This window comes from Carcharhinus amblyrhynchos, unplaced genomic scaffold (genome assembly GCF_965287045.1).
Source record: "Carcharhinus amblyrhynchos unplaced genomic scaffold, sCarAmb.v2.hapA scaffold_757, whole genome shotgun sequence".
NCBI classification, from domain to species: Eukaryota; Metazoa; Chordata; class Chondrichthyes; order Carcharhiniformes; family Carcharhinidae; genus Carcharhinus; species Carcharhinus amblyrhynchos.
Genome location: NW_027650497.1, coordinates 37501 through 63249, shown reverse-complemented (window position 1 = coordinate 63249; position 25749 = coordinate 37501). Strand labels below are relative to the sequence as shown.

At 47.3% G+C, this 25749-nt stretch overlaps 1 protein-coding gene across 1 annotated transcript in view; it reads right to left on the bottom strand.

Annotated features, from left to right (window-relative positions):
* The window catches only part of LOC145340072 (G-protein coupled receptor 83-like), a gene marked incomplete at its 3' end in the record, with an annotated part of 30928 nt that extends 7127 nt beyond the window's left edge, over positions 1-23801 (bottom strand). Inside the window, exons 1-4 of the mRNA XM_080184494.1 lie at positions 23475-23801; positions 21135-21260; positions 14208-14341; positions 5533-6112 (exon numbers count right to left, since the gene is read on the bottom strand). Coding sequence (XP_080040620.1) covers positions 5533-6112; positions 14208-14341; positions 21135-21260; positions 23475-23801 — 1167 coding nt within the window. The remainder of the gene's footprint in view (positions 1-5532; positions 6113-14207; positions 14342-21134; positions 21261-23474) is intronic.
* Positions 23802-25749: the final 1948 nt, after the last annotated feature.

Genomic DNA, 25749 nt, shown 5'->3' with positions numbered 1-25749 from the left:
ACAAAACGCTGCCTCTTAAAGCAACCCCATCTTAAATACAAAATGTAACAAAAAAGCACAGTATAAATACATCAAGCTAAGATCCCCTTGTGCGGCTCAATACAAGACCACAAGAAACTACCAAGGGTCATGAGCGAAGCCTAATCCATCACGTAAACCAGCCTCCCATCCATTGACTCTGTCTACACTTCCTGCTGCCTCAGGGAAAAGCAGCCGGCATAATCAAAGACCCCACACACGCCGGACATTCTCTCTTCCACCTTCTTCCATCGGGAAAAAGATACAAAAGTCTGAGGTCACGTACCGACCGACTCAAGAACAGCTTCTTCCCTGCTGCCGTCAGACTTTTGAATGGACCTACCTCGCATTAAGTTGATCTTTCTCTACACCCTAGCTATGACTGTAACACTACATTCTGCACCCTCTCCTTTTCTTGTCTATGAAAGGTATGCTTTGCCTGTATAGCGCGCAAGGAACAATACTTTACACTGTATCCCGATACATGTGACAATAATAAATCAAATCCTTCTCCCCTATGTACTCTATGAACAGTATGCTTTGGCTGTATAGCGCACAAGAAATAATATTTTTCACTGTATCCCAATATACGTGACAATAATAAATCAAATCAAATCCTTTTCCCCTGTATTCTCTATGAATGGTATGCTTGTCTATATCACAAGAAACAATACTTTTCACTGTATCCCAATACATGTGACAATAATAAATCAAATCCTTCTCCCCTATGTACTCTATGAATGGTATGCTTTGTCTGTATAGCGCGCAAGAAACAATACTTTTCACTGTATCCCAATACATGTGACAATAATAAATCAAATCAAATCCTTCTCCCCTATGTACTCTATGAACGGTATGCTTTGTCTGTATAGTGCGCAAGAAACAATACTTTTCACTGTATCCCAATACATGTGACAATAATAAATCAAATCCTTCTCCCCATGTACTCTATGAACAGTATGCTTTGTCTGTATAGCGCACAAGAAATAATACTTTTCACTGTATCCCGATACATATGACAATAATAAATCAAATCAGAAATATCAAGTTTAATTCAAAAACATTTACGTATAGCCTTGAGACATATTTCACATTTAAAAGCTCGTGATTCTCGGCGTGGGTCACTGTTTGTGTGGACTTTGCATGTTCTCCCCATGTCTGCGTGGGTTTCCTCCGGGTGCTCCGGTTTCCTCCCACAGTCCGAAAGACATGCTGGTTAGAGCGCGTTGACCCAGACAGGTGACTAGGAGAATTTCGCCGTAACTTTTGGGGCCTGGGTAATTTTTACTTCCTCATTTGTACTGATCCTGGGCTTCAGACGAAGTCACCACTTACTGTTTCACCTCTTCTCAAATGGTGTTGTCTCTGTTTCTTTGATGGAGGGTTTCCGACAGTCCAACAGAGTATATGATTCTGTCCTAGCCTTGTTCCAGTGAGGTTTTAACCAGTTTCAGAAGGCCCCCTATTTACAAGGTTGCTGATAAGAACAATCTTGCAATGTATGACGCCATTGGGCAGCACGGTGGCGCAGTGGGTTAGCACGGCTGCCTCACAGCGCCAGGGACCCCGGGTTCGATTCCTGGTGTGGGTCACTGTCTGTACCTTCTCTGCCCATGTCTGCGTGGATTTCCTTGGGTACTCCAGTTGGTGGCATGGTGGCGCAGTGGGTTAGCGCTGCTGCCTCACAGCGCCAGGGACCCCGGGTTCGATTCCTGGCGTGGCTCACTGTCCATGTGGACTTTGCACGTTCTCCCCACATCTGCGTGGGTTTCCTCCGCGTGCTCCGGTTTCCTCCCACAGTCTGAAAGATGTGCTGGTTAGGGCGTGTTGACCCGAACAGGTGTCAGGGTGCGGTGACCAGGAGAATTTTGCAGTAACTTCATTGCAGTGTTAATGCAAGCCTTACTTGTGACTACTTTTTTACTCCAAAAGACGTGCTGGTTAGGGGTGCATCGGCCGTGCTAAATTCTCCAACAGTGTTACCCGAACAGGCACTGGGAGTGCGGCGACTAGGGGGATTTTCACAGTGACTTCATTGCAGTGTTAATGTAAGCCCACTTGTGACACTTAATAAATAAACTTTAAACTTGTATATTGACTGTTGAAGTAGGGGAGAGCATTACATCATTGGACATAAAATTAGGTGCGATTGCATGATTGGGAAGCACTTACTGAACAGTTCTGAGTGTGCTCATAGCTACAGTAACAACCAATTTGAGATGGTCAGTCTAATGTGGCCCCTATTGCATTTACTGGTAGCAATGTATCATGTCAAAGATGAAAGTGCATTTAGTAGGGGGCAGCACGGTAGCACAGTGGGTTAGCACTGCTGCTTCACAGCTCCGGGGACCTGGGTTCGATTCCCGGCTCGGGTCACTGTCTGTATGGAGTTTGCACATTCTCCTCGTGTCTGCGTGGGTTTTCCTCTGGGTACTCCGGTTTCGTCCCGCAGTCCAAAAATGTGCGGGTTAGGGTGATTGGTCATGCTAAAATTGCCCTTAGTGTACTAGGATGCTTAGGTTAGAGGGATTAGCGGGTATAATATGTAGGGATATGGGGATAGGACCTGGGTGGGATTGTGCAGACTCGATGGGCCGAAGGGCCTCTTTGTGCACTGTAGAGTTCTATGATTCTTACATTAACACTGCAATGAAGTTACTGTGAAATTCCCCTAGTCGCCACACTCCGGCGCCTGTTCGGGTAACACTGAGGGAGAATTTAGCACGGCCAATGCGCCCTAACCAGCACGTCTTTCGGACTGTGGGAGGAAACCGGAGCACCCGGAGGAAACCCACGCAGACACGGGGAGAATGTGCGAACTCCGCACAGAGAGAAGGAAGCCGCTCACCATCACGGAAATATATCGGCCGTTCCTTCGCAGTCGCTGGGTCAAATTCCAGAGAATTCCAAACCATGGCACGTGGACTGCAGCGGTTCAAGAAGGCAGCTCACCACCGCCTTCTCGAGGGGCAACTGGGGATGGGCAATAAATGCTGGCCTCGCCAGCGATGCCCATGCCCCAGGAATGAATAAAAACTACTCCTGTATCCTCGCTGCGTTGAGGTTGAGACCACACGGGCAGTGACCCAAGCCAGGAATTCAACCCAACTCTCTGGCGCTGTGAGGCAGCAGTGCTAACCACTGTGCCACCCTCCTGCTCTGGTGGGCACTGTGTGCTACATATCTAAGAAGCGTGGCAGGTTGCTTCGAGGGCTGGTCACGCGATTTGACGACGATGCCACGTGCTCTGGCTGCTTGCAGGGAGCAGCCTCTCAATAAAACCTGGTGCGTGTTACTTTGAATCGACGCGTGCCAGCCCATGTTCTTTCCTTTCTGGTCAAACCCACAGCCCCTTAACGTTGTTACAAGTGAGGGGTGGACTTAGCTGATGTCGGACACGGCTCAAATTACGCAAAATAAAGTATCAATAAAGGCTGGTGGGTGGGGGGGAAAGATTAGGCAAACACCAAAGCTTTGCTTCATATTAGCCACGGACAGGAAGATGGCATTGAAATCTTGTGTCGACCCTTTCTTCGTTTATCATCCGGTGGTCTGAGGCGGATTTACCAGAATTTGGGGTTTTAATTCCAGGAGTTACCCACATCCGCCCTCTTCCTTTCCCTTCCTCCTGTCCCATGTTCAGCACAGGTTGTGAGGGTTCGAGGTATGTGCCTGTGAGGGAAAAATAATTGGGTCACTCTGCAAGAAAAAGGCCCTCCGGCCCATCTGATTTCACCACCTTTTACCAATTATGATGTCCCCTCCTCCCCCCCACTCCCCCCACCATTACAGCTCCTCTAACGCCCAATTAACAATCAGCGAGAGGAAGGCACCTTTGACAGTGTGGCACCCTCCATCTGAACTCACTTGGCACTGCACTGCAGCGCTCCCTCGGCAATGCGGCACTCCCTCAGTGCTGCGTCGCAGTGCCCCTTCAGCGGGCTAGCACTCCCTTGGCAGTGCACCTCTCCCTCAATGCCACGTGGTTCCCTCAGCGCTCCAACGCTCCCTCGGCACTGCAGCACTCCCTCGGTGCTACACGGGTCCCTCAGCGCTGCCACACTCCCCGGGCACTGCAGCACTCCCTCGGTACTCAGGGTTCCCTCAATATTGCAGTGCCTCCTTGGCACTACTGTCCTCCCTCAGTACTGCAGGGCTCCCTCAGCACTGCCACACTGCCTTGGCACTGCAGCGCTCCCTCAGTACTGCGGTGACCCCAGGCCAGAATCGAACCCGGGTCCCTGGTGTTGTGAGGCCGCAGTGCTAACAACTATGCCACCCAAACATATACTTAGGTCTTAAACATCTAAAACCTGGGTGTCCTGGTGGCACAGTGGGTAACTCTGCTGCCTCACAATGCCTGGGACCTGGATTCGATTCCCGGCTTGGGTCACTGTCTGTGTGGAGTTTGCACATTCTCCCCATGTCTGCGTGAGTTTCCTCTCAGTTTCTCCCACCGTCCAAAGATGTGCGGGTTAGGTGGATTGGCCATGCTAAATTGCCCCTTAGTGTCCAAAGATGTGTCGGTTAGGTGGATTGGCCATGCTAAATTGCCCCTTAGTGCCCAAAGATGTGCGGGTTAGGTGGATTGGCCATGCTAAATTGCCCCTTAGTGTCCAAAGATGGGCAGGTTAGGTGGATTGGCCATGCTAAATTGCCCCTTAGTGTCCAAAGATGTGCAGGTTAGGTGGATTGGCCATGCTAAATTGCCCCTTAGTGTCCAAAGATGCGCAGGTTAGGTGGATTGGCCATGCTAAATTGCCAGTGTCCAAAAATGTGTAGATTAGGTGGTTTGGCCATGTTAAATTGCCCCTTTGTGTCCAAAGGTGTGCAAGTTAGGTGGATTGGCCATGCTAACTTGGATCTTAGTGTCCAAAAGTAAGAAGGTTAGGTGGATGGCCATGCTAAATTGTCCCTTAGTGTCCAAAGATGTGTAGGTTAGGTGGATTGGCCATGCTAAATTGTCCCTTAGTGTCCAAAGATGTGCAGGTTAGGTGGATTGGCCATGCTAAATTGCCCCTTAGTGTCCAAAGATGTGTAGGTTAGGTGGATTGGCCATGCTAAATTGCCCCTTAGTGTCCAAAGATGTGCAGGTTAGGTGGATTGGTCATGCTAAATTGCCCCTTGGTGTCCAAAGATGTGCAGGTTGGGTGGATTGGCCATGCTAAATTGTCCCTTAGTGTCCAAAGATGTGTAGGTTAGATGGATTGGTCATGCTAAATTGCCCCTTAGTGTCCAAAGATGTGTAGGTTAGGTGGATTGGCCATGCTAAATTGCCCCTTAGTGTCCAAAGATGTGCAGGTTGGGTGGATTGGCCATGCTAAATTGTCCCTTAGTGTCCAAAGATGTGCAGGTTATGGGAATGGGCGGGATACTTGGCACTGCAGGCTCGATGGGCCGAATGGCCTCCTTCTGCACCGTGAGGATTTTTATGTGCTTATGTCCGAAACATGTACTGACATCTTAAACATCTTGAGCTTGAACCTACAACGTGAAAGATGTACTTAGGCCTACCTCTTCCAGCCCAGGCAACTCCGATTTCGCCGCAGCCTTGGGCGGGCGGCGACTGGAGCTGCTCCGATCCTCTGTCCAGGCCCTCCTGGTGACCCTGTTGGGGGCGGGCGCCGTGCCCGCTGGGCTCCGGGCTCTGCGGCACCTGCCCAGGAGGGCGCTGAGCTCGGCGCGGAAGCGGTCATTGAGCCAGCAGTAGATGAAGGGGTTGTAGCAGGCGCTGCTGGTGGCGAGCCAGTGGAGGGCAAAGTAGAGGGCGTTGCTGCTCGGGATCCGCTGGCTGGAGATGAGGACCACGTAGCAGTTGAGGGGCGACCAGCAAACGGCAAAGACGGCCACCACCAGCACCATCATCTTGACGGTCCTCCTCTTCCGGCGGCGCCGGGCCGCGCACTGCTCGGCAGTCATGTCCCCCACGCCGTTCCCCAGCCACAGCTTCTTGGCCAGCGCCGTGTAGATGAGGGTGATGGCCAGCAGGGGGAGGGCGTACAGGAGGCCGAAGGTGGCCAGGTCCAAGTACTTCCAGAAGACGTCAGCAGGCTGCGGGAACGCGGGAACGCACAGGCTGCGGACCGTCGTCTCCCTGGGGTGGCAAGAGGGAGCATCTTCAAACTTTATTTGTGAAAGTGAGCGTCACAGGTGGGCTTACTGCAATGAAGTTACTGTGAAAATCCCCCCACTCCGGAGCCTGTTCGGGTAACTCTGAGAGAGAATGTAAGTTTAAAGTTTATTTATTAGTGTTATAAATAGGCTTACATTAACACTGCAATGAAGTTACTGTGAAAATCCTCATTCCAGAGCCTGTTTGGGTAACTCTGAGAGAGAATGTAAGTTTAAAGTTTATTTATTAGTGTTATAAGTAGGCTTACATTAACACTGCAATGAAATTACTGTGAAAATCCCCACTCCAGAGCCTGTTTGGGTAACTCTGAGAGAGAATGTAAGTTTAAAGTTTATTTATTAGTGTTATAAGTAGGCTTACATTAACACTGCAATGAAATTACTGTGAAAATCCTCATTCCAGAGCCTGTTTGGGTAACTCTGAGAGAGAATGTAAGTTTAAAGTTTATTTATTAGTGTTATAAGTAGGCTTACATTAACACTGCAATGAAATTACTGTGAAAATCCCCACTCCAGAGCCTGTTTGGGTAACTCTGAGAGAGAATTTAAGTTTGAAGTTTATTTATTAGTGTTATAAGTAGGCTTACATTAACACTGCAATGAAGTTACTGTGAAAATTCTCACTCTGGCACCTGTTTGGGTAACTCTGGGAGAGAATGTAAGTTTAAAATTTATTTATTAGTGTTATAAGTAGGCTTACATTAACACTGCAATGAAGTTACTGTGAAAATCCCCCCACTCCGGAGCCTGTTTGGGTAACTCTGAGAGAGAATGTAAGTTTAAAGTTTATTTATTAGTGTTATAAGTAGGCTTACATTAACACTGCAATGAAGTTACTGTGAAAATCCCCACTCCAGAGCCTGTTTGGGTAACTCTGAGAGAGAATTTAAGTTTAAAGTTTATTTATTAGTGTTATAAATAGGCTTACATTAACACTGCAATGAAGTTACTGTGAAAATCCCCCCACTCCGGAGCCTGTTTGGGTAACTCTGAGAGAGAATGTAAGTTTAAAGTTTATTTATTAGTGTTATAAATAGGCTTACATTAACACTGCAATGAAATTACTGTGAAAATCCTCATTCCAGAGCCTGTTCGGGTAACTCTGAGAGAGAATTTAAGTTTAAAGTTCATTTATTAGTGTTATAAGTAGGCTTACATTAACACTGCAATGAAGTTACTGTGAAAATCCTCACTCTGGCGCCTGTTTGGGTAACTCTGAGAGAGAATTTAAGTTTAAAATTTATTTATTAGTGTTATAAGTAGGCTTACATTAACACTGCAATGAAGTTACTGTGAAAATCCCCCCACTCCAGAGCCTGTTTGGGTAACTCTGAGAGAAAATTTAAGTTTGAAGTTTATTTATTAGTGTTATAAGTAGGCTTACATTAACACTGCAATGAAGTTACTGTGAAAACCCTCACTCTAGGAACTGTTCGGGTAACTCTGAGGGAGAATTTAAGTTTGAAGTTTATTTATTAGTGTTATAAGTAGGCTTACATTAACACTGCAATGAAGTTACTGTGAAAATCCTCACTCTAGGAACTGTTCGGGTAACTCTGGGAGAGAATGTAAGTTTAAAATTTATTTATTAGACACAAGTAAGGCTTATATTAACACTGCAATGAAGTTACTGTGAAAATCCCCACTCCAGGGCCTGTTTGGGTAACTCTGAGAGAGAATTTAAGTTTGAAGTTTATTTATTAGTGTTATAAGTCGGCTTACATTAACACTGCAATGAAGTTACTGTGAAAATCCTCACTCTGGCGCCTGTTCAGGTAACTCTGAGAGAGAATGTAAGTTTAAAGTTTATTTATTAGTGTTATAAATAGGCTTACATTAACACTGCAATGAAGTTACTGTGAAAATCCCCCCACTCCGGAGCCTGTTTGGGTAACTCTGAGAGAAAATTTAAGTTTAAAGTTAGTTTATTAGTGTTATAAATAGGCTTACATTAACACTGCAATGAAGTTACTGTGAAAATCCTCACTCTGGCGCCTGTTCGGGTAACTCTGAGAGAGAATGTAAGTTTAAAGTTTATTTATTAGTGTTATAAATAGGCTTACATTAACACTGCAATGAAGTTACTGTGAAAATCCCCCCACTCCGGAGCCTGTTTGGGTAACTCTGAGAGAGAATGTAAGTTTAAAGTTTATTTATTAGTGTTATAAATAGGCTTACATTAACACTGTAATGAAGTTACTGTGAAAATCCTCACTCTGGCGCCTGTTCAGGTAACTCTGAGAGAGAATTTAAGTTGAAAGTTTATTTATTAGTGTTATAAGTAGGCTTACATTAACACTGCAATGAAGTTACTGTGAAAATCCTCACTCTAGGAACTGTTCGGGTAACTGAGAGAGAATTTAAGTTTGAAGTTTATTTATTAGTGTTATAAGTAGGCTTACATTAACACTGCAATGAAGTTACTGTGAAAATCCGCACTCTAGGAACTGTTCAGGTAACTCTGAGAGAGAATTTAAGTTTGAAGTTTATTTATTAGTGTTATAAGTACGCTTACATTAACACTGCAATGAAGTTACTGTGAAAATCCTCACTCTAGGGCCTGTTCGGGTAACTCTGAGAGAGAATTTAAGTTGAAAGTTTATTTATTAGTGTGATAAATAGGCTTACATTAACACCACAATGAAGTTACTGTGAAAATCCCCTAGTTGCCGCACTCCTGTTCGGGTAACACTGACGGAGAATTTAAGTTTGAAGTTTATTTATTAGTGTTATAAGTAGGCTTACATTAACACTGCAATGAAGTTACTGTGAAAATCCTCACTCTAGGAACTGTTCAGGTAACTCTGAGAGAGAATTTAAGTTTGAAGTTTATTTATTAGTGTTATAAGTACGCTTACATTAACACTGCAATGAAGTTACTGTGATAACCCTCACTCTAGGAACTGTTCAGGTAACTCTGAGAGAGAATTTAAGTTTGAAGTTTATTTATTAGTGTTATAAGTAAGCTTACATTAACACTGCAATGAAGTTACTGTGAAAACCCTCACTCTAGGAACTGTTCAGGTAACTCTGAGAGAGAATTTAAGTTTGAAGTTTATTTATTAGTGTTATAAGTAGGCTTACATTAACACTGCAATGAAGTTACTGTGAAAATCCTCACTCTAGGGCCTGTTCGGGTCACTCTGAGAGAGAATTTAAGTTTAAACTTTATTTATTAGTCTCACAGTTCAGCTTACATTAACACCTCAATGAAGTTATTGTGAAAATCCCCCTAGTCACCACACTCCGGCGCCTGTTTGGGTAACACTGAGGGAGAATTTAGCACGGCCAATGCACCCGAACCAGCATGTCTTTCAGACTGTGGGAGAAAACCGGAGCACCCGGAGGAAACCCACGCAGGTACGGGGAGAATGTGCAAACTCTTCACAGACAGTGACCCGAGCCGGGAATCGAACACAGGCCCCTGGCACTGCGAGGGTGCAGTGCTGCAGTGTGGCGACGAGGGGGATGCTTACAATAACTTCATTGCAGTTATCTGGGCGAATGGGCCAGGAAATGGCAAATGGAATTTAATGTTGGCAAGTGTGAGGTAGTCCACTTTGGTAGGAATAATGGTAGGAAGGATTATTACTTACGTGGAGAAAAACTGCAGCAGGCGACGGTGCAGAGGGACCTCGGGGTCCTTGTGCATGAGTCGCAAAAATCCAGCTTGCAGGTGCAGCAGGTGGTCAGGAAGGCGAATGGGATGCTGGCCTTCATAGCGAGGGGGATTGAATATAAAAGTAGGGAGGTCTTGCTGCGGCTGTATAGGGCATTGGTGAGGCCGCAGCTGGAGTACTGTGTGCAGTTTTGGGCGCCGTACTTACGCAAGGATATTTTGGCCTTGGAGGGAGTGCAGAGGAGGTTTACTAGGCTGATACCGGAGTTGAGGGGGTTGAGCTATGAGGAGAGGCTGAATAAACTAGGCTTGTACTCGTTGGAGTTTAGAAGAATGAGGGGAGATCTCATTGAGACGTATAAGATGATGAATGGGATGGATAGGATAGAGGTGGAGAGACTCTTCCCGCTCAGAAAGGACAGTAGGACTAGGGGGCACAGCCTCAAGATAAAGGGGGGGCGGTTTAGAACGGAGTTGAGGAGGAACTTCTTCACTCAAAGGGTGGTGAATCTCTGGAATTCTCTGCCCGTTGAAGTGGTGGAGGCTGCCTCGCTAAATATTTTTAAGACGCGGGTTGATGGGTTATTGATAAGAGAGGGGATTAAGGGTTATGGGGAGAGGGCGGGAATGTGGAACTGAGCCACGACAGATCAGCCATGATCTTATTGAATGGCGGGGCAGGCTCGAAGGGCTAGATGGCCTCCTCCCGCTCCTATTTCTTATGTTCTTAATGTGGCCTAGTTGAGACACGAACAAATAAACTTTGGAAAATCTTTCTAACTTTTTCAATCTAATTCCCTCTCGATCGGAACCACCACACTCTGGGGCAGAGTGGTCCCGATCTCCTTAAACCTGTGCGCAACCCCCCCACCCCCCACCGCCCCCCCCCCCCAACGCCCCCCCCCCCCCCCCCGCCCCCCCCAACCCCCCACCCCCCCCTACCCGCCACGTCTCACTCTCTATACTTCCATCAATGGAAATGCTCTCTCCCTTATTCACTCTGTCCAGGAACCCATCAGGATTTCGAACACCTCGATCGAATCCCCTCTTCTTCTCCAAGAAGAACATTCTCTACCTCTCCCATCTACCCTCCTCTCTGAAGTTCCTCACTCCTGGGACCGTTCTCATGAACCTCTTCTGCCCTCTCTCCAAAACCCTCACATCCTTGCCGCCATCTAGAACTGGACGCAATGCTCCAGGCGAGGTCAAAGTGGCGTTCCGCAACAACTTATCAGCGCTCTGCAATTCACTGCTCCAGATAGTGGTGGACGTTCAAAGGCCATTCGGCCCATCGAGTCTGCACTGCCATTCAATCGTGGCTGATAGGTTTCTCAAACCAAAGATGTGCGGGTTAGGTGGATTGGCCATGCTAAATTGCCCCTTGGTGTCCAGAGATGTGCAGGTTAGATGGATTGGCCATGCTAAATTGCCCCTTAGTGTCCAAAGATGTGTAGGTTAGGTGGATTGGCCATGCTAAATTGCCCCTTGGTGTCCAGAGATGTGTAGGTTAGGTGGATTGGCCATGCTAAATTGCCCATTGGTGTCCAGAGATGTGCGGGTTAGGTGGATTGGCCATGCTAAATTGCCCCTTTAGTGTCCAGAGATGTGTAGGTTAGGTGGATTGGCCATGCTAAATTGCCCCTTAGTGTCCAGAGATGTGCAGGTTAGGTGGATTGGCCATGCTAAATTGCTCCTTAGTGTCCAAAGATGTGCAGGTCAGGTGGATTGGCCATGCTAAATTGCTCCTTAGTGTCCAAAGATGTGCAGGTCAGGTGGATTGGCCATGCTAAACTGCTCCTTAGTGTCCAAAGATGTGTAGGTTCAGTGGATTGGCCATGCTAAATTGTCCCTCAGTGTCCAAAGGTGTGTAGATTAGATGGATTGGCCATGCTAAATTGCCCCTTAGTGTCCAAAGATGTGCAGGTTAGGTGGATTGGCTGTGCTAAATTGCCCCACAGTATCCAAAGACCAGCACAGTGGCACAGTTGTTAGCACTGCTGCCTCCCAGCACCAGAGTTCGATTCCCAGCTGGGTGACTATCCTGTGCAGAGTCTGCACGTTCTCCCTGTGTCTGTGTGGGTTTCCTCCGGGTGCTCTGGTTTCCTCCCACAGTCCAAGGATATGCAGGTTGGTGAATTGGCCGTGCTAAATTGCTTCTTAGTTTCAGGGGGCTAACTATGAAAAATGCATGGGGTTATGGGGATAGGGCCTGGCGGGGATTGTTGTTGGTGCAGACTCGATGGGCCGAATGGCCTCCTTCTACTCTGTAGGATTATATGATTCTGTGAGGTATAGGTTAGGTGGATTGGCCATGCTAAATTGCCCTTGGTGCCCAAAGATGTGCAGGTTCGATAGATTGGCCATGCTAAATTGCCCCGAGTGTCCAAAGATGTGTGGGTTAGATAGATTGGCCATGCTAAATTGCCCCTTTGTTTCAGGGAGATTAGCAGTGTAAGCACAGGGGTTACGGGGAGAGGGTCTAGGAGGAATTGTGGTCAGTGCACACTCGATGGGTTGAATGACCTCCTTCTGCACTCTCGGGAGTCGATAAAACATCTATAAATAAACATCGTAACGTGTAAAAGATGTGAGTGATGGCCAGGGTGCCTCAGGCAACTGTGGCTGAACCCTTCTCCAAACTAATTATGGTTTGATTTGTAAATTACAGCCCTCGTCAGATCCGTGGACCAAACATCATTTAGGTCGCCAATAAATTAGCTTTAAAAGCTTTTTTAAATAATTTATCATTTCCAGTCCATCTTGTAAATGTTCTGTTATTCGTCATGTCGCTTCTCGTTGAAGGATAATTAAGGACCCCACGCACCCCGGACATTCTCTCTTCCACCTTCTTCCGTCGGGAAAAAGATACAAAAGTCTGAGGTCACGTACGTACCGACCGACTCAAGAACAGCTTCTTCCCTGCTGCTGTCAGACTTTTGAATGGACCTACCTCGCATTAAGTTGATCTTTCTCTACACCCTAGCTATGACTGTAACACTACATTCTGCACTCTGTCATTTCCTTCTCCCCTATGTACTCTATGAATCCATTCCAAAGATGTGCGGGCACCTGGATTGGTCATGTTAAAGTGAGACTGGTGTCAGGAGGATTAGCAGGGTTACGGCTATAGGATCTGGGTGGGATTGTGGTCAGCACACAGATTCGATGGGTCGAATGGACTCCTTCTGTACTCTAGGGATTCTATGAACGGTATGCTTTGCCTGTATAGCGCGCAAGAAACAATACTTTTCACTGTATCCCGATACATGTGACAATAATAAATCAAATCCTTCTCCCCTATGTACTCTATGAATGGTATGCTTTGTCTGTATAGTGCACAAGAAACAATACTTTTCACTGCATCCCGATACACGTGACAATAATAAATCAAATCCTTCTCCCCTACGTACTCTATGAATGGTATGCTTTGTCTGTATAGCGTGCAAGAAACAATACTTTTCACTGTATCCCAATACATGTGACAATAATAAATCAAATCCTTCTCCCCTATGTACTCTATGGATGGTATGCTTTGTCTGTATAGCGCACAAGAAACAATACTTTTCACTGTATCCCAATGCATGGAACAATAATAAATCAAATCCTTCTCCCGATGTACTCTATGAACAGTATGCTTTGACTGTTTAGCGCACAAGAAACAATACTTTTCACTGTATCCCAATGCATGGAACAATAATAAATCAAATCCTTCTCCCGATGTACTCTATGAACAGTATGCTTTGTCTGTTTAGCGCACAAGAAACAATACTTTTCACTGTGTCTCAATACATGTGACAATAATAAATCAAATCCTTCTCCCCTATGTACTCTATGAATGGTATGCATTGTCTGTATAGCGCGCAAGAAACAATACTTTTCACTGTATCCCAATACATGTGACAATAATAAATCAAATCCTTCTCCCCTATGTACTCTATGAATGGTATGCATTGTCTGTATAGCGCGCAAGAAACAATACTTTTCACTGTATCCCAATACATGTGACAATAATAAATCAAATCCTTCTCCCGATGTACTCTATGAACAGTATGCTTTGTCTGTATAGTGCACAAGAAACAATACTTTTCACTGTATCCCAATACACGTGACAATAATAAATCAAATCCTTCTCCCCTATGTACTCTATGAATGGTATGCTTTGTCTGTATAGTGCACAAGAAACAATACTTTTCACTGTATCCCAATACACGTGACAATAATAAATCAACTCAATATAAAAAATCAAATCAGATGGTTATGCTGGGGACAGCTCAGAAGAAATCCCCCACAAGATTGGTGCCCAACGGGGTTCGATCCCCGTTCCGGCTGAGGTAGATTTGGGGACCGCCCGGCTCGCCCGCGACGGACGTCTTGCCCCTGGGCAGCGTGGCACCTCTGCCGTTCGGGTGGAAGAGAGCCGGCTGGACGTGGCACCCACCTGTACACAAAGCGAAATAGCTTCTGGTAGATGGCGTGCGGCAGGGAGAAGCAGGAGGCCAGGATCCAGATGCTGACGATGGAAAGGACCCCTCGGGGCACTGACATCCGTGGTGTTAAAGGGTGCATGATAGCCTGTGTATACAGATCGACAGTTATCCAGTTACACAGCGCTGCGGTGACTCCCACTGAACCTAACGAGTGATTCACACTCAGCCCAGTCTGGAATCAAACAGTCGATATGTACTCCGTGTTCCAAAGAACATCTGAAAACAGCCTGTTGGGGTGAAGAGGAAGATCCCACTTCCTCTCTCCTTCAGTGAGGAGACCAAAATCGGACACAGTATTCATCGCATCCCTACATTGCAGAGGAAGGCCGTTTGGCGCATCGCGTCTGCGCCAACCACAATCCCACTATCCCCACACATAGTCCCCCTGACACTCAGGGGCAATTTAGCATGGCCAATCCACCTAACCTGCACATCTTTGGACACTAAGGGGCAATTTAGCATGGCCAACCCACCTAACCTGCACATCTTTGGACACTAAGGGGCAATTTAGCATGGCCAATCCACCTAACCTGCACATCTTTGGACACTAAGGGGCAATTTAGCATGGCCAACCCACCTAACCTGCACATCTTTGGACACTAAGGGGCAATTTAGCATGGCCAACCCACCTAACCTGCACATCTTTGGACACTAAGGGGCAATTTAGCATGGCCAATCCACCTAACCTGCACATCTTTGGACACTAAGGGGCAATTTAGCATGGCCAACCCACCTAACCTACACATCTTTGGACACTAAGGGGCAATTTAGCATGGCCAATCCACCTAACCTACATATCTTTGGACACTAAGGAGCAATTTAGCATGGCCAATCCACCTAACCTGCGCATCTTTGGGCACTAAGGGACAATTTAGCATGGCCAATCCATCTAACCCGCACATTTTTGGACACTAATGGGCAATTTAGCATGGCCAATCCACCTAACCTGTACATCTTTGGACACTAAGGGGTAATTTAGCATGGCCAATCCACCTAACCTGCACATCTTTGGACACTAAGGGGCAATTTAGCATGGCCAATCCACCTAACCTGCACATCTTTGGACACTAAGGGACAATTTAGCGTGGCCAATCCATCTAACCCGCACATTTTTGGACACTAAGGGGCAATTTAGCATGGCCAGCCCACTTAACCTGTACATCTTTGGACACTAAGGGACAATTTAGCATGGCCAATCCACCTAACCTGCACATCTTTGGACACTAAGGGGCAATTTAGCTTGGCCAACCCACCTAACCTGCGCATCTTTGGACTCTAAGGGGCAATTTAGCATGGCCAATCCACCTAACCTACACATCTTTGGACACTAAGGGGCAATTTAGCATGGCCAACCCACCTAACCTGCACATCTTTGGACACTAAGGGGCAATTTAGCATGGCCAATCCACCTAACCTGCACATCTTTGGACACTAAGGGGCAATTTAGCATGGCCAACCCACCTAACCTACACATCTTTGGACACTAAGGGGCAATTTAGCATGGCCAATCCACCTAACCTACATATCTTTGGACACTAAGGAGCAATTTAGCATGGCCAATCCACCTAACCTGCGCATCTTTGGGCACTAAGGGACAATTTAGCATGGCCAATCCATCTAACCCGCACATTTTTGGACACTAATGGGCAATTTAGCATGGCCAATCCACCTAACCTGTACATCTTTGGACACTAAGGGGCAATTTAGCATGGCCAATCCACCTAACCTGCACATCTTTGGACACTAAGGGACAATTTAGCGTGGCCAATCCATCTAACCCGCACATTTTTGGACACTAAGGGGCAATTTAGCATGGCCAGCCCACTTAACCTGTACATCTTTGGACACTAAGGGACAATTTAGCATGGCCAATCCACCTAACCTGCACATCTTTGGACTCTAAGGGGCAATTTAGCATGGCCAATCCACCTAACCTACACATCTTTGGACACTAAGGGGCAATTTAGTATGGCCAATCCACCTAACCTGCGCATCTTTGGACTCTAAGGGGCAATTTAGCATAGCCAATCCACCTAACCTACACATCTTTGGACTGTGGGATGAAACCGGAGCACCCGGAGGAAACCCATGCAGACATGGGGAGAATGTGCAAACTGTGCGCAGACCCAAGTCAGGAATTGAACCCGGGTTCCTTGCAATGGGAGGCAGCAGTGCTAACCCACTGTACAAGCATGCTACCCATCGCTGAACGATTGATCCAGAAACTCAGCTTATAATTTGGGGGACCCGGGTTCGAATCCCACCACGGCAGACGGTGAAATTTGAAAATCTGGAATTAAGAATCTACTGAAGACCCATTGTCGGAAAAACCCATCTGGTTCACAGATGTCCTTTAGGGAAGGAAATCTGCCGTCCTTACCCCGGTCTGGCCTACGTGAGACTCCAGAGCCACAGCCAATGTGGTTGACCCTCAACTGCCCTCCAAGGGCAACTAGGGATGGGGACAAAATGCTGGCCCAGCCAGCCACAGCAACAGACGTCCAACTCATTGGCCAATAGTTTCCTACATTTTCCCTCCCTCCTTTTTTATTGGTAGATTTAGATGAATGACCCAACTGGGGCACCAGATTGGATCAGTCGGGCCAAATGGACTGGTTCTGTGCCCATATCCTACATAAGCTACAAAAGGGTGGGATTCTCTGTCCCCAGAGGGTTGTGAAGACTCAAGACTCAAGGAGGTCAAAGGCAATATTTCCTGGACTACGAAAGTGCCACACGCTACTGAGAATTGGAATTGGAAGGTTAGGCAGATGAATGTGTGGCTTAAGGGCTAGTGCAGGAGGGCAGGGATTTAGATTTTTGGATCATTGGGAGGGTCTCTTCTGACCTATTTAAGAGAGATGGGTTAGACCGGAACTGGAGGGAGACTAATACCCTGGCAGGGAAATGACTGAGGTATGAGGAGAGGCTGAATAAACTGGGCTTGTACTCGTTAGAGTTTAGAAGAATGAGGGGAGATCTCATTGAGACGTATAAGATGATGAATGGGATGGATAGGATAGAGGTGGAGAGACTCTTCCCGCTCAAAAAAGACAGTAGGACTAGGGGGCACAGCCTCAAGATAAAAGGGGGGCGGTTTAGAACGGAGTTGAGGAGGAACTTCTTCACTCAAAGGGTGGTGAATCTCTGGAATTCTCTGCCCATTGAAGTGGTGGAGGCTGCCTCGCTAAATATTTTTAAGAAGCGGGTTGATGGGTTTTTGATAAGCGAGGGGATTAAGGGTTATGGGGAGAAAGCGGGAAAGTGGAACTGAGCAGCGACAGATCAGCCATGATCTTATTGAATGGCGGGGCAGGCTCAAAGGGCTAGATGGCCGACTCCTGCTCCTATTTCTTATGTTCTTATGTGGTAGAGCCACTTGGGAGGGTTCAAACTAGTTTGGCGGGTGCTTTGGGTCAATGGCCGTGAAATAGATAGGATGGCGCATGCAGTGAGACATAGACAGGATGCAAGGCTGGGTGGATAAGTGGCAGATGGACTTCGATCTGGATAAATGTGTAGTGGTCCATTTTGGCAGGTCCAATGGGATGAAGGAGTACAATATCAAGGGTAAGACTCTTAGCCGTGGAGAGGATCAGAAGAATCTTGGGGTCCGGGTCCGTAGGACTCTTAAATTGGCCTCGCAGGTGGAGGATGTGGTCAAGAAGGCGTACGGTGTACTGGCCTTCATTAATCGAGGGATTGAGTTTAGGAGTCGGGAGATAATGTTGCAGCTTTATAAGACCCTAGTCAGACCCCACTTGGAGTATTGTGCGCAGTTCTGGTCACCTCATTACAGGAAGGATGTGGAAGCTATTGAGAGGGTGCAGAGGAGATTTACAAGGATGTTGCCTGGATTGGGAGGCATGTCTTATGAGGATAGGTTGAGGGAGCTCGGTCTTTCCTCCTTGGAGAGACGGAGGATGAGAGGCGACCTGATAGAGGTGTATAAGATGTCGTGAGGTATAGATAGGGTGGATTCTCAGAGGCTATTTCCCAGGGCTGGAATGGTCGCTATGAGAGGACACGGGTTTAAGGTGCTGGGGAGTAGGTACAGAGGAGATATCAGGGGTAAGTTTTTCACTCAGAGGGTGGTGAGTGAGTGGAATCGGTGGTGGTGGTGGTGGAGGCGAACTCGCTGGGGTCTTTTAAGAGACTTCTGGATGAGTACATGGAACTTAACAGGTTATAGGTAAGCCGAGGGACATCATCGGCGCAACTCGTGGGCCGAAGGGCCTGTTTGTGCTGTAGTTTTTCTATGTTTTCGATGTTCTAGTGGGGAAGAAGTTGAGGACAGCACAGAAATTAAAGAGAGCACATTAATTAGCAAAGGCAGTGTGAGCAATCTCAGTATCAGACAGATCAGGCAAAAAGGAGCAAGGGAAGTGCAGATTATACTGCACTTATTTCAATGCAAGAGGTGTGACGGGCAAGGCAGATGAACTCAGGGTATCAATGGGTACGTGAGACTCGAAAGAGTGCAGAAAGGATTTACTAGGATACTACCGGGACTTGATGGTTATAAGGAGAGGCTGGATAGACTGGGACTTTTTTCTCTGGAGCGTAGGAGGCTAAGGGGTGATCTTATAGAGGTCTATAAAATAATGAGGGGCACAGATCAGTGAGATAGTCAATATCTTTTCCCCAAAGGTAGGGGGGTCTAAAACTAGAGGGCATAGGTTTAAGGTGAGAGAGGGAGAGATACAAAAGGGTCCAGAGGGGGCAATTTTTTCACACAGAGGGTGGTGAGTGTCTGGAACGAGCTGCCAGAGGCAGTAGGGAGGTCTTGCTGCGGCTGTATAGGGCATTGGTGAGGCCACAGCTGGAGTACTGTGTGCAGTTTTGGGCGCCGTACTTACGCAAGGATATTTTGGCCTTGGAGGGAGTGCAGAGGAGGTTTACTAGGCTGATGCTGGAGTTGAGGGGGTTGAGCTATGAGGAGAGGCTGAATAAACTAGGCTTGTACTCGTTAGAGTTTAGAAGAATGAGGGGAGGTCTCATTGAGACGTATAAGATGATGAATGGGATGGATAGGATAGAGGTGGAGAGACTCTTCCCGCTCAGAAAGGACAGTAGGACTAGGGGGCACAGCCTCAAGATAAAGGGGGGGGAGGGAGGCGGTTTAGAACGGAGTTGAGGAGGAACTTCTTCACTCAAAGGGTGGTGAATCTCTGGAATTCTCTGCCCGTTGAAGTGGTGGAGGCTGCCTCGCTAAATATTTTTAAGACGCGGGTTGATGGGTTTTTGATGAGAGAGGGGATTAAGGGTTATGGGGAGAGGGCGGGAATGTGGAACTGAGCCACGACAGATCAGCCATGATCTTATTGAATGGCGGGGCAGGCTCGAAGGGCTAGATGGCCTACTCCTGCTCCTATTTCTTATGTTCTTATGGACAGTTACATGGGTACGATGGGTGTAGAGGGATATGGGCCAAACGCGAGCAACTGGGACTAGCTTAGGGGTTTCAAAAAAAGGGCAGCATGGACAAGTTGGGCTGAAGGGCCTGTTTCCGTGCTGTAAACCTCTATGATTCTATGACCTCTGATCCCATTCGCCCCAAGTGCTAAATCCAACCGCCTCTTGAATACATTCAACGTTTTGGCATCAAGGATGCCAAAATATATCCACCAAGGATATATTGGCCTTGGAGGGAGCACAGAGAAGGTTCACCAGGCTGATACCGGAGATGAGGGGGTTAGCTGATGAGGAGAGATTGAATAGACCGGGTCTGTACTCGTTGGAGTTTAGAAGGATGAGGGGGGATCTTATAGAGACGTATAAGATAATGAAGGGGATGGATAGGGTAGAGGTAGAGAGATTCTTCCCACTTAGAAAGGATAGCAGGACTAGAGGGCACAGCCTCAAGATAAGGGGGACAGTTTAGAACAGAGTTGAGGAGGAACTTCTTCACTCAAAGGGTGGTGAATCTCTGGAATTCTCTGCCCGTTGAAGTGGTGGAGGCTGCCTCGCTAAATATATTTAAGTCACGGGTAGATAGGTTTCTGATAGACAGGGGAATTAAGGGGAGAAAGCGGGAAAGTGGAACTGATCCACGTCAGATCAGCCATGATCTTATTGAATGGCAGGGCAGGCTCAAAGGGCCAGATGGCCTACTCCTGCTCCTATTTCTTATGTTCTTATCAACTACTTCCTGTGGGAATGAATTCCACCGGGTGAAGAAATGTCTCCTCACCTCCGCCCTCAATGGTCTACCCCCGAATCCTCAGACTGTGACCCCCCTCCCACCCGCACCCCCCCTCACCGGTTCTGGAGTCTGTTCCTTAAGATGTAGGAAGAGAACGGTAGCACAGCGGGTTAGCACTGCTGCTTCACAGCTCCAGGGTCCTGGGTTCGATTCCTGGCTCGGGTCACTGTCTGTGTGGAGTTTGCACATTCTCCTCGTGTCTGCGTGGGTTTCCTCCGGGTGCTCCGGTTTCCTCCCACAGTCCAAAGATTAGGGTTAGGTTGATTGGCCAAGCTAAGAAATTGCCCCCTTAGTGTCCTGGGGTGCGTAGGTTAGAGGGATTAGTGGATATAATATGTCGGGATATGGGGGTAGGACCTGGGTGGGATTGTGTTCGGTGCAGACTCGATGGGCCGAAGGGCCTCTTCTCTACAATGTAGGATTCTATGAGAAGTGGACCACTCAGCCCATCTCCTCTGCCACCCAATGATCTGATATCATCACCAAACCCCGCTTTCTCGCCTCGTCCCCATGGGTCCATGGATCTCTGGACACCAGGAGACAGAGGGCAGAAAAATGGTGGAAAGGAAGGTTGGCGATCGGCCACGGCTCTGGCCGGAGAAGGCCCGAGGGGCCGAATGGCCTCCTCCTGCTCCGAGGTTGAACTGACACGCGTGAAGCCAACTGGACGTACCTGGTATCTGTCGAGGGCAATGACAGTCAGCGTGAGCGCGGAGACGTGTAGCGAACAGTACTGGGCAAAGCGACTGATGTGACACATTGGCTTTCCAAACATCCAGGTACTGTTCACAAAGCGGACCTAAGGACCAAGATTAAGATTGAGTGTGGCGGCGGGGAAGGGAGGGGGGTCACATCCCTTCCCACCTCAAGTCAATGCTCCCTCCCTCTCACCAATTTCTACATAGAAAGCATTCTTTCTGGTTGTATCACAGCTCGGTCTGGGCTCCTGCTCTGCCCAAGACCGCAAGGAACTACAAAAGGGTGGTGAATGCAGCCCAATCCCATCACACAAACCAGCCTCCCATCCATTGACTCTGTCTACACTTCCCGCTGCCTCGGGGAAAAGCAGCCGGCATAATCAAGGACCCCACACACCCCGGACATTCTCTCTTCCACCTTCTTCCGTCGGGGAAAAGATACAAAAGTCTGAGGTCACGTACCAACCGACTCAAGAACAGCTTCTTCCCTGCTGCTGTCAGACTTTTGAATGGACCCACCTCGCATTAAGTTGATCTTTCTCTACACCCTCGCTATGACTGTAACACTACATTCTGCACTCTCTGCTTTCCTTCTCTATGAACAGTATGCTTTGTCTGTATAGCGCGCAAGAAACAATACTTTTCACTGTATCCCAATACATGTGACAATAATAAATCAAATCAAATCATTCTCCCCTATATACTCTATGAATGGTATGCTTTGTCTGTATAGTGCACAAGAAACAATACTCTTCACTGTATCCCAATACATGTGACAATAATAAATCAAATCAAATCATTCTCCCCTATATACTCTATGAATGGTATGCTTTGTCTGTATAGCGCGCAAGAAACAATACTTTTCACTGTATCCCAATACATGTGACAATGATAAATCAAATCGTTCTCCCCTATATACTCTATGAACAGTACGCTTTGTCTGTATAGCGCACAAGAAACAGTACTTTTCACTGTATCCCAATACATGTGACAATAATAAATCAAATCAAATCCTTCTCCCCGTGTGCTCTATGAACAGTATGCTTTGTCTGTATAGTGCGCAAGACACAATACTTTTCACTGTATCCCAATACATGTGACAATAATAAATCCAATCAAATCTACTATTTATTTGTTTATTAGTATTTCAGACAAAGCATACCATTCATAGAGTACATAGGGGAGAAGGATTTGATTTATTATTGTCACATGTATTGGGATACAGTGAAAAGTATTGTTTCTTGCGCGCTATACAGACAAAGTATACCATTCATAGAGTACATAGGGGAGAAGGATTTGATTTATTATTGTCACATGTATTGGGACACAGTGAAAAGTATTGTTTCTTGCGCGCTATACAGACAAAGCATACCATTCATAGAGTACATAGGGGAGAAGGATTTGATTTATTATTGTCACATGTATTAGGATACAGTGAAAAGTATTGTTTCTTGCGCGCTATACAGACAAAGCATACCATTCATAGAGTACATAGGGGAGAAGGATTTGATTTATTATTGTCCCATGTATTGGGATACAGTGAAAAGTATTGTTTCTTGCGCGCTATACAGACAAAGCATACCATTCATAGAGTACATAGGGGAGAAGGATTTGATTTATTATTGTCCCATGTATTGGGATACAGTGAAAAGTATTGTTTCTTGCACGCTATACACACAAAGCATACCATTCATAGAGTACATGGGGAGGAGGAAAGCAGAGGGTGCAGCATGTAGTGTAACAGTCATAAGTTTTTTAAAAAGTTTATTTAAGTATTAGTGTCACAAGTCGGCTTACATTAACAGTGCAATGAAGTTACTGTGAAAATCCCCTAGTCGCCACACTCCGGCGCCTGTTCGGGTAACACTGAGGGAGAATTTAGCATGGCCAATGCACCCTAATCAGTACATCTTTCGGATTGTTGGAGGAAACCGGAGCACCCAGAGGAAACCCACGCAGACACGGGGAGAATGTGCAGTCCGCACACAGGCAGTGACCCGAGCCGGGAATCGAACCCGGGTCCCTGGCGCTGTGGGGCAGCTGTGCTAACCACCGTGCCGCACCACCTTGTTCATCCCTGCTCTCGTTCTCTGTTCCCCCGATCAATAAAGCTCAGAGTACCAAGGGTTTTATTAACCTCTCCTCCACGTGTCAATGATCTGTCCACCTAACTCCCTCTGGTCCTGCACTCCTGGAAAATTACACCCTTTCATAGTGAAACATTGAAACGAGAAGCAGGGGAATATTCAAGCCTGCCCTGCTCATCTCCCAATTCCACCCCCGATGCCGCCTCCTAAATGAATGAACGAACCTACCAGGGTGAAGGGCATGTTCAGAAGAGTGATCATCAGATCCGCAACTGCCAAGTTGGCGATGAAGAGGCTCGTGGCAGTGTTAACCTTCTTGCCTCGCAGCACAACCTGGCACACCAGGAGGTTACCAAAGAGGGAGACGGCGATGGTGATGGAGTAGGCCACCACGAGGAACGCCTGCAGGGGGGCGTTCCGCGGGGCGGCGCCTTGCCGGACAGAGCTGACCAAGGTCCGCAGCAGGTCAAGGGAGAGGTTGCCGAAACCCGTCGCGTTGTAGTCGCCGTAGGCACGGAGGAGGTGCGCAGGCAAGGAGGAGGAATGGTTGGGCATGGCGAGCCGTATCGAGCTGGGTTCCCTCAACTCGGCAAGTTCAATCCCATCAGGGCGCTACTCTCCACCGTCAGCCCAACACCGTCTGGGCACAGATCATCAATCTTTGCTTCATTGACGGTCAACCGTTCCCTGGTATCTTCTACCTGTGGCAAGTTCCAGAATGAAATAGGTGTGGTCAGTTCCAGAGTGAGATAGGTGTGTGGTCAGTTCCAGAGTGAGATAGGTGTGTGGTCAGTTCCAGAGTGAGATAGGTGTGGTCAGTTCCAGAGTGAGATAGGTGTGTGGTCAGTTTCAGAGTGAGATAGGTGTGTGGTCAGTTCCAGAGTGAGATAGGTGTGTGGTCAGTTTCAGAGTGAGATAGGTGTGTGGTCAGTTCCAGAGTGAGATAGGTGTGTGGTCAGTTTCAGAGTGAGATAGGTGTGTGGTCAGTTACAGAGTGAGATAGGTGTGTGGTCAGTTACAGAGTGAGATAGGTGTGTGGTCAGTTCCAGAGTGAGATAGGTGTGTGGTCAGTTACAGAGTGAGATAGGTGTGTGGTCAGTTCCAGAGTGAGATAGGTGTGTGGTCAGTTCCAGAGTGAGATAGGTGTGTGGTCAGTTGCAGAGTGAGATAGGTGTGTGGTCAGTTTCAGAGTGAGATAGATGTGTGGTCAGTTTCAGAGTGAGATAGGTGTGTGGTCAGTTTCAGAGTGAGATAGGTGTGTGGTCAGTTGCAGAGTGAGATAGGTGTGTGGTGAGTTGCAGAGTGAGATAGGTGTGTGGTCAGTTCCAGAGTGAGATAGGTGTGTGGTCAGTTCCAGAGTGAGATAGGTGTGTGGTCGGTTTCAGAGTGAGATAGGTGTGTGGTCAGTTTCAGAGTGAGATAGGTGTGTGGTCAGTTGCAGAGTGAGATAGGTGTGTGGTCAGTTTCAGAGTGAGATAGGTGTGGTCAGTTTCAGAGTGAGATAGGTGTGTGGTCGGTTTCAGAGTGAGATAGGTGTGTGGTCAGTTTCAGAGTGAGATAGGTGTGTGGTCAGTTCCAGAGTGAGATAGGTGTGTGGTCAGTTGCAGAGTGAGATAGGTGTGTGGTCAGTTCCAGAGTGAGATAGGTGTGTGGTCAGTTTCAGAGTGAGATAGGTGTGTGGTCAGTTCCAGAGTGAGATAGGTGTGTGGTCAGTTCCAGAGTGAGATAGGTGTGTGGTCAGTTCCAGGGTAAGATAGGTGTGTGGTCAGTTTCAGAGTGAGATAGGTGTGGTCAGTTTCAGAGTGAGATAGGTGTGTGGTCAGTTTCAGAGTGAGATAGGTGTGTGGTCAGTTGCAGAGTGAGATAGGTGTGTGGTCAGTTTCAGAATAAGATAGGTGTGTGGTCAGTTCCAGAGTGAGATAGGTGTGTGGTCAGTTGCAGAGTGAGATAGATGTGTGGTCAGTTTCAGAGTGAGATAGGTGTGTGGTCAGTTACAGAGTGAGATAGGTGTGTGGTCAGTTCCAGAGTGAGATAGGTGTGTGGTCAGTTGCAGAGTGAGATAGATGTGTGGTCAGTTTCAGAGTGAGATAGGTGTGTGGTCAGTTTCAGAGTGAGATAGGTGTGTGGTCAGTTTCAGAGTGAGATAGGTGTGGTCAGTTTCAGAGTGAGATAGGTGTGTGGTCAGTTCCAGAGTGAGATAGGTGTGGTCAGTTCCAGAGTGAGATAGGTGTGTGGTCAGTTACAGAGTGAGATAGGTGTGTGGTCAGTTTCAGAGTGAGATAGGTGTGTGGTCAGTTTCAGAGTGAGATAGGTGTGTGGTCAGTTTCAGAGTGAGATAGGTGTGTGGTCAGTTACAGAGTGAGATAGGTGTGGTCAGTTCCAGAGTGAGATAGGTGTGTGGTCAGTTGCAGAGTGAGATAGGTGTGTGGTCAGTTGCAGAGTGAGATAGGTGTGTGGTCAGTTGCAGAGTGAGATAGGTGTGTGGTCAGTTCCAGAGTGAGAT